General features: G+C 36.8%; 1 protein-coding gene across 1 annotated transcript; it reads left to right on the forward strand.

Annotated features, from left to right (window-relative positions):
* The first annotated feature begins 6,535 nt into the window (after positions 1-6,535).
* On the forward strand, positions 6,536-7,081 carry LOC109208852. The gene is made up of 2 exons (XM_019372009.1): positions 6,536-6,886; positions 7,034-7,081. Exons 1-2 carry the CDS (start codon positions 6,536-6,538, stop codon positions 7,079-7,081), a joined length of 399 nt encoding a protein of 132 aa, XP_019227554.1.
* Positions 7,082-9,695: the final 2,614 nt, after the last annotated feature.

Below are 9,695 nucleotides of genomic sequence, written 5' to 3' on the forward strand. Positions count from 1 at the left end.
ATCACGACCGTTGGATCTTTATGATCCCACGGCTCTGAACTAGCCTCCTATTAACTATATAACTGTCATAAAATGAGACCACCCCCCCAAAGACCTCTCATTACTTCGTCTCTCTCAATCCCTCGTATCTCTCTGAACCTCCGCCATCGCCGTCGCCAAAAATCGCTCTACGGCGGCAGCGCCACAACAAACCTCCCCAAATTTTCACCAGTCAATCCCCGTCCTCTCCCCTTTCCAAATCCCCAAACCAATTCCCTCGAATCTATCTCAAATCTCTCCAATTTCATATCTGAGACCAAACCCTAGTTCACCCAAACCTTTCCAAACCCATCCATCTTCTAACGAGACAACCACCACACTCCCCTCATCTCATATCTCCTACTAATTACCCTAGAAACCCCGCCAAAATCGGTGAATTTTAGATCTAAGAGTCCATAAGAGACCCTGGTTCAACCTTGTGCAAATTTTTGGAGTATTTTGTTCGTCTTGGGTCGAGACTCATGTGAATCGATTGCTTTTGATAAGAGCAATCATTTTGCATTAGTTTCGACCCATTTCAAAGTCACCACTGATGCATGGCCAGGTCGTAGCCTTCTTTGTTCGTTGGATCGCTTCAGTCGACGATTCATTCCGTTTGAAAGAAAACAGTACCCTTCCGCTTTCTTTTCTTTTCCTTTTTGTTTTTGTTTTTATTTTTCTTTTTCTGATTTTTCCTTTTATTTATTTGAATTAATTTCTGATTATTTACTTGTTTGAATGTGTTTCGAGTATTTAATTGTTTAAATTAGTTTTATTGGATATTCGTTTAAGTTAATTTGAACATCTTACTTGTTTGGAATTAGTTTGGATTACTTAGTTGAGTAATTTAGTTTCATTGTTTGTTTGTTTTCTTTTGGATTAGTTCTTATTATTCACTTGGTCGAATTAGTTTAGATTGTTTAAAATCACTGTCCCTGTTTGGTCAGTCGTGCTGTATCAACTAATTGACGACTGATTTGCATATCTTTCATGTTGTTTGAACTTAGTTGATTAGTTGATTAAGTTGCTAATAATTACAGAATGGTCAAACGATTTGGGTTAAGTTGTGGCATTTGATTTACTTTGGCTTCGTCTTGGGTTTGTCCTGGGCCATTTGGCCATGATTTGGTTCTGTGTTGGTCCACTGGGCAATGATAATTGGCCCAGACTTAAAGGGGTTAACCAAACAATCAGAATTTAGGTGAAAGCTGTTGAAAGTTGCAATAATCAGTAAATTTGAGGGTAAAATTTGGTTTCTATATAGGTTAATATCAGAAGGTTCTAGGTCTTTGGACAGTTGTCCCCATTTTTAGCAAAAGATGCTGAAAATGGGTGGGAAAAAGGACAGACAGTTGTAAAAGATGTTGTACTATTCTGATTTTCAGAATTTTAGGTTAAAATATTGCTTTTTGATGCCTTTTTGTGCATTCTATAAAAGAAAAAACATTCCCTCACTCACACACAGACACATTCATCAACATTTCTGCACAAAAGATTCTGAAAAACATATAGAGAGATTAGTCTTTTCTTCTGAAAATCCATATTCTGAAAATACCAAGATAGATACAAAAATCACTCTAAAATGAGTTTCTCTTAGCTGGGGACTTTTCTGGAAATACTGGTTCCTTTTTAGCTGGGGTTTGCTGGTTAAAAACTTGTTGTCTTTCTTGCTGGTTTCTGGTTGGAATTTCTGAGTAGCTGTTGTCTGATTGCTGTTGATTTAAGCTCCAAATCAGCCTTGTTTACTGACCTTTATTTGGCCCCTTTTGTTGCTGTTTTTGGATCATTATTAGGTATGTAATTACACCCCTTTTATGGAATGAATCTTCTTGTTCAAATCTGAAGTTTAGTACTCATATAATTCTATGTGATATGCTAAGAAATGGCACTTGTGCGAACTATCTTATTGCCTGCTTTCTCTCAAGTCTGATTGTTCAGCAAACCATATGAACTTCGTATGTTTTCATCTCGATTCATTTAGCATATGACTAAGTTTGTTTCTCTCCCCCTTCTTTTTTTTAAACTAAATTGACCTCTATGTGATCTTAGAGTAGGACCATGGCTTGGAAGCCTTTGTTTGTTTGTTTGTGAGTCTGACCTTCAATATGGTCAGACCCATGAATAACACTGCTTTTTTTTTACTCATTCTTGCATTGGTTATTCAAGTTTGATTTGATAATATAGTAGGTCCATGCATTTGGAGACATTTTGTGAATCTAACCTTTCACATGGTCAGATCCATGAAAGTCTAAGTTGAAACAAAAGCTGGTTTGGCAGTAAGAAGCCTCAGAGCTGGAACTAAGTACCAGCCTTCAAGAAATAGCTCTTTAGCTGATTTTCTTGCAAGTTGGAGTTGTTTTCGAAGGATTTTGTAATAGCTGGAAGATTCAAAAATTAGGAAGAAAGTTGTTCTTCACCTTAATTTTTTTAGACACATAGTTGTATTTAGGAGAATATTGTAAATTTATGGATCGTCACCATTAAAAGACTGTTGGAATGTTCTAATTTCCGGATTTTATTATGTTTGATTATTAGTTAGATTCATAGCATGTGATCACTTTGTAATAAGCATAGCCTACTATTTGCAAAACTGTCTGAATGTAGCATGAATTGGGCCAGACTTGCAACAAGGCCCAATATGGGAATCACTTGAGCAAGTCTGGGCTTGGCTGAATGGGCCTGGGCATTAAACCCAATATAATGATGTTTAATTATGAAGTTTTCTTTGAAGATTAGAGTGTAAAAACATGTTAGTATGTCTTGCTAGTTCTGCGTCTAATTATTAATGAGTATTATTATTTGATCCATGAATACTGATTTTTGCTTAACAAGAAATTGAATATAATTATTGTGAATAGGCAAATTCGGTTAATTATAAAGGTGGATAGGCCCAGCTAGAAAATGTGTAGTAACTGGGCCCGCCTGATATTAGCCCAATATGGGCAAACTTGATTAAGATTCCAACAAGGGCAAGAGCCTTTGAGTTCTTTTTCTGGTGGGCCAAACCTTGAGCCCAAATACAACTTTTCAAAGCTGAATTTTTCCTGATTTAATCAAGCAATGAGCGCCCAAGCCCAAACTCCTTTCAAAAAAAATAATTATTTAAAAGCCTAGCCCTCTCACACTTTAAGTTAAAAGATTCTTAGTTTGAACTTCAAATTAGAATTTAAATACAAGTATCCTTAGTTTTGCTTAAGTGAAATGCAACCCTTGTTAAAAACAAAATTGAGGTGTGCCATACACAAGTAAATATACGTAACTTATGGCCCTCACATTAGGTATTAATTTAGTATAATGAAACACCCTTTTAAACACTCGTAGTTTGCTTTAGGCGCGTTCATATTAAAATCATCACAGCTGCGGGTACGGTTTCCGTGACGTAGTTGTGATACCTAATTCGGGGGTGCATTTCATGTAACATGATCATAACAACTTAGATTTTTTAATAAAATAAACATGTCGTGAATCGCGGGTGCATTTCATGTAGCGTAATTCGCGTTGTGTTTTATTCAAGTAAATAATCCCATGGATCCTAAAAGCGGTTTCTAAATTAATAAAAGTGGTTATAAATTTAAAATGCACAATAGGTTTAAAATTTGTAATTAATCAGATATTAGGCCAATTTTAATAGTTTAAGCGACCGTGCTAGAACCACGGAACCCGAGAGTGCCTAACACCTTCTCCCGGGTTAACAGAATTCCTTATCTAGAATTTCTGGTTCGCAGACTTACAAAGTAAAGTTGAAATTTCCTCGATTTGGGATTTTAAAATAAACAGGTGACTTGGGACACCAAATAAACTATTCCAAGTGGCGACTCTGAAAAATAAATAAAATAATTTCATTTCGATTAATGTCACTTTAATTGGAAAAACTCCCTTAAATACTCCCCTTCGGTTGGTAAAAAAGGAGGTGTGACAATACACGTTCTTTCTCTCTCTATTTTGATACACTCTATTCTCTTTCCCATTACCTGTAAACACGCTCAAAACTAGAAAAACCTCTCACCCACACCGCTTCCTTCTTCCCCATTCTCAGTATGAACCCTAATTTCCTCTCGATTATTGTTATTTGTTTCTATAATTTCTCTTTTTCTTACAAAGCGGATATAAATTAAAGAGAAATTTTCATAAAGCACTATCTTTTAGTATTAATTAGCCATCTATAGATACCATTTGCTATATTACGGATTATAGATACCTTTTATGTGGTTATAAGATGTATTTGATGTATTTAAGCTATTGTATTCATGAATACAGTAGCAAAAATAGGCGTGAATCAGGAAAGTCCAGCTAATCTTCTGATATATTCAACTGTATTCACGAGGTGTATTCGTGAATACAATAACGTATTTCGCGTAAATTATGGACCTTACAACTGGTTTAAAACGGAAAGGAGATCAATTTACCTGACATTTCCTAATATAACTCAACTAACACAAACTATTGCCCATAAATCTGTATTCCTCCATTCACGAAAGTTTTTCAATCAGAAAAATAGCCAAAAGCAGAGCAACATCTGGATTTTCAGTTCTCCCATTTTTCTCTTCTTCCAGTGCCTTCCCTAGTTCTCTTTTCAACCACGAAAAATTGCGGTTGGTACAACTGTATATAGAAATAAGGTATAATGAAATTATACAAAATGGCAAGTTTAATAGCGTTATTGCGTCATTCTGGCAAGTGGAACAGTGAGAACAATTACGTCGATTATTCTATTGAGGGAATACTGATAAAAGAGTATGCGTCGTATAATGATTTGGTTGCGTCAATTTCTAATCAACTGGCATAGATTTGAGCTCAAAGTCCATTAAAATTCAATACAAAGTAGAAGGGAATTGCACGCAAATGGAAATACATAATGATATGGGTTACAGGGTGTATGTAGAGTTGAAAAAAGAGAATAGAGATTTCGGGATGTATCCTTTGTGCATAACAACGATTGACAAAGAAGTTGTATCCGGGGGTAGTTTAATTCAAGGCGACATTGTGCAAATAGACGAAGCAGTTCAAAGGTATGATTCCGATACATATGATACACTTGCTCTAGATTATGTCAATTCAGGAGAAGCAATTGGGGTGTTCGAACTGGATAAGGACTTGATAATTTCAAAAACTAATCAAATGGAGGTTATGGTTGGACAAGTATATAAACATTGAAAGAGGTGATGGAGCATTATGCTATATCTCAAAGGTTTCAATTCCGGGTTGATAGGTCTAATTCTGTCAGGTTTGAGTCTATTAATTATTCTTTTTTTATATTGTATTCATGGTTGGAGTTGTAAGTTATATATTGATGTATTTAGGCGTATTTGTGAATTTTCACTTGATCTTCACTGATAGGATTAACAATTTTTTTTATGTATTTCAAATACATGTATTCTTGTGTATCATACTTGTATAAACTTATTACAGTGGCTCTCATTCTCATTGGTTTACTAGTTGTATTTAAATGTATGCATTAACTACAGATTGTATTCAGTTGTATTTAAATGTATACCATTTTATATATTTGTGTTATATAATAATTTATATATATAGATGTATTAATGTATTCATGTGTATATGAGTGAATTTTTTGTAAGCTTTTATACTACTCATATGTATAATGATAAATACTTTGCAGCTATGCATTATTATGTATGTCAGAAGATTGTGAATGGATGTTTAAGGCTTCGAGAATTAACAAATCAGAACTATTCAAAGTGAGAGAGTTCATTGATAAACATACATGTCCGTTGAAGGACAAGGTGTATGAGCAGCGACAGGCAATTAGCAACCTTATAGGTGGTATGATTAGGCCCAAGCTTACTAATCATAAGAGGAAATACACCCCAAAGGATATTATTGATGATGTGAAATCAGATTTAGGTGTAGATGTTAGCTACATGTTGGTGTGGCGGGCTAAAGAAAAGGCAATGAATTTTTTAAGAGGTAAACCAGCTGATTCATACGAAAAATTACCAGGATACTTATATACAATGGATATGACATATCCAGGTTCGCACATTAGAATGGAAAAATTGCCCAAAAATGAGTTCATGTATGTGTATATATCTTTGTATGCCTTTATAAAGGGGTTTGATCATTGTAGACCCATTGTGGTTGTGGATGGAAGTCACCTAAAATCTTACTAAACCGGGACATTCGTCTCGGCCAGCACGTTGGATGGTGCAGGTGAGTATGTGAATTATAATAAATTTTGTTAATATTTTAAAGATTGAAATACATGTTTTAAAAATATGTATGCAATTGTCTTTACAGGTCATATATTGCCACTAGCATATGGTGTTATTGATTCAGAGAACGATGCTGCTTGGACTTGGTTCTTTGAGTAATTCAAGATAGCATACGGTGAAAGGGAAACATGTGCATCGTTTCAGATAGAAATGAGAGTATTATTAAATCTGTATCGAGAGTGCATCCAAATGTACTGCATTTTGCTTGTATATGGCATCTATGGAACAACGTATATAAGAAATTCAAAAAGAGCCATGCAAAGTTGAGCAAGATATACTTCTCGATGGCAAAAACATACACACAGGCTGATTTTGACAGTCTAATGGAGAAGGTGGAGAAAGTAGATATTAGGGTGAAAGAATACTTGGAGTTAGCTGGATACGAAAAGTGGGCTAGGTTGTATGCACCTGTTAATAGGGGATGGACCATGACGTCAAATATTGCTGAGTCAATCAGTGCTGCACTAGTATCAGCAAGGGAATTGCCAATATACGACTTCCTCGAAGAAGTTAGGAAGATGTTTGGACGTTGGAATTGCAGTAACTGCAAAGAAGCTACACAGACATACACAACACTTGGAAAAAAATACCAGGAGATGCTTACTTTGAATGAGGCAATGTCTACACGTATGACTGTAAGTTTTATTTTTATGTAATTGTATCATATATTTAGCTCTTTTTCTAGATAGCTAACTTTTTCTGAAATAATTTATACTATTTGGAATATTGTCCACATGCTCAGTTTATTGTTAGTTGAATTTAATGTGTTTATTTCTATCCAGCTGCTTAATGTTAAGCAGATGTTAGATGTTAACAATGTAATAAGCTAAGTGTAATTGTAGTTAATCTTCTGCCAGTCTACATATAGGATGTATCCTTCTATATTCAAAAATTTCATTTGTATTTAACTGAATAATTCTGCATTATATATACAGAAGTATGTTTGCATTCGATACATATTTGATTTAATTAATACTGCTGTATATTTAATACGCCTATTCTTTGGTATATAAATGAATTTTTTCGTTTATATGTGCTCAAAACTTATAGGTCTATGTTTAAATGTAGGTGGTACCATCGACTGAATATTTACATACGGTTAACAATGAAGGGAGGCATTACACCGTCTGCCTGTTAGAGAGAAAATGCATTTGTGGGGGGTTCCAAGTTGATGAATTACCATGCCCACATGCTTGGTGTCACGACCCATTTCCACTATAGGTCATGAGGGCGCCTGACACCATTGTCAGGCTAGCCAACGCGGAAACATTACTAAATTCTTATGTTGCTTTTAATCAGACATGAGTGAAGTAGGTACTTAATTTGGAATTTAAGCCAGAAGAGCGAAATACCGTAAACAACATAATTATAAAACCCAAAAAAAAATGTCTACCAAAGTGTGTGACAGAACCTGGTGTCACAAGTATGGGCATCTAGTAGAATATACAAAAGACATCTGTATGCTACTGTCTGAAATAGGGAAAGACAGCAAAAGTAAAGGAAGACTCCATCCAGCTGCTGAGCGGCATAGGAAGGAAGCAGCTCACCGTGGAAGTCTCTACCACAAGCTCAAAGGCGTGCACCGGACTGGTAACCAGATGTATCTACCTCAGATCCTGTACAATTAAGTACAGAAGCGTAGTATGAGTACATAAACAATACGTACCCAGTAAGTATCTCGTCTAATCTCGAAGAAGTAGAGACGAGAGGTCGACTTGATACTCACTAGGGTCGAATAATATATCAAAGTATTATACTAACCATGAAGAATCACTAATAAGCAACAGTTTATAACAAGGCATAAAAGTCCTACTCTCCACTATATTTCCCGTTAACCATTTACTTTCGTTATATTCATCAATTTATATCGGGCCATGAAAGGCAATATCAACATTTAAAACTCTCAGGCAAGCAATATAAGCATGCGCAAATATGCCGAGGCGACGCCCGATCCAACAGAAATAAACTGTGCACTTGTCGAGGGTCGACGGAGCGCCTATAGATGCATCTATTCATACCGAGGCGATCGGCCCGATCCACAAATAACAAGCAATATCAGGTATACGCACGAAGGCACATCAATAATCAATAATGCCATGCAAGAGTTCAACAAGTATACCAGTTCGTTCTTATTCCCTTTCAAGTCTCTAGCATATCCTAGGTGATCATATCAACAAGATTATATAATAATTCCTATAAATAAAGTATGGTGTGGGTCCTAAACTACCCGGACGATTTAGCATAGTAGTAGCTACGCACGGACTCGTCAACTAGCGCGTGCGTAGCCCCCCGCATTTAGCAACAATTACTCAATTATTATTCCTATGGGGACAATTCCCTCTTACAAGGTTAGAAAGGAGACTCACCTCGCTCCAAAGCGTACTTCCAATATCAAGAACAAGCCCAAGTCCTCAATTCGGAGCCGAACGATCACAAACTAGTTAAATGAAGTAAGAACTAGTCAATATAGGCCTACAAGATCGAATTCTAACTATTTAAGCGATTTCCCAACTTTTTTCACAAGTTTCCTAAATTCCGACCCCGGGCCCACGTGCCCGGATTCCGAGATTTTTCGAAGAAAGTTGTTCTCTATAACCTAAGGATCAATAATATATGAATTCTAGTTCATTTCATAGCAAATTTCGTGGTTAAATCTTGATTTTACTTAAACCCTAGGTCTAGCTCTAACCCCTTTGATTTCACCTAATTTTTAGGGTTTAATCAACTTAATATACATGTATATAAGCTAATAATGAATGGAATTAACTTACCTTGAAGTGCTATGTTGAAATCCTCTCTTTGGAAGCCCCCAAATCGCCTAAGTGTGGAGTAGAAATGAAATAAATGGCATTTGAGTTCGAATTTGAATGAACTCACTGCCCAGCGATTTCCGCTTCTGTGGTCTGGGGATCGCTTCTGCGGTCCCGCACCTACGAAAGGAGGACCGCATCTGCGGAACTGGGCGAAAATGGCTGGACCGCTTCTGCGGTATGGGGTCCGCTTCTGCGGAGCTGCTTCTGCGGCTTTCAAGCCGCTCCTGCGGTTTCCCCTAGCCTGGCCATTGGCCGCTTCTGCGATGGGCTGACCGCATCTGCGGTCCCGCTTCTGCGGTCCTAGAGCCGCAGATGCGGTTATAACAGAAGCAGCAGACCTTCAGCTATTCTTCAATTTTCCTACTTCACTCGAACCTCGCTCGTTTGACACTCGGGGCTCCCGATCCCCGCCCGAACATACCGACAAGTCTGAAATTACGAGGCTGACCTACTCGAACCCTCGGAACACTCAAAGCCACGCTAAATCTTGGAATCACCCCCTAAAACCAAATGAATCAAACTATTGAACTTCAAGTTCTTAATTTTCTTCCAACGGGCCAAAACGCCCTTAAACTACTCGGAACGACACCAAATTTTACGGGCAAGTCTTAATTGATATTTCGGACCTATA

The sequence above is a fragment of the Nicotiana attenuata genome, unplaced genomic scaffold (assembly GCF_001879085.1).
Source record: "Nicotiana attenuata strain UT unplaced genomic scaffold, NIATTr2, whole genome shotgun sequence".
NCBI classification, from domain to species: domain Eukaryota; kingdom Viridiplantae; phylum Streptophyta; class Magnoliopsida; order Solanales; family Solanaceae; genus Nicotiana; species Nicotiana attenuata.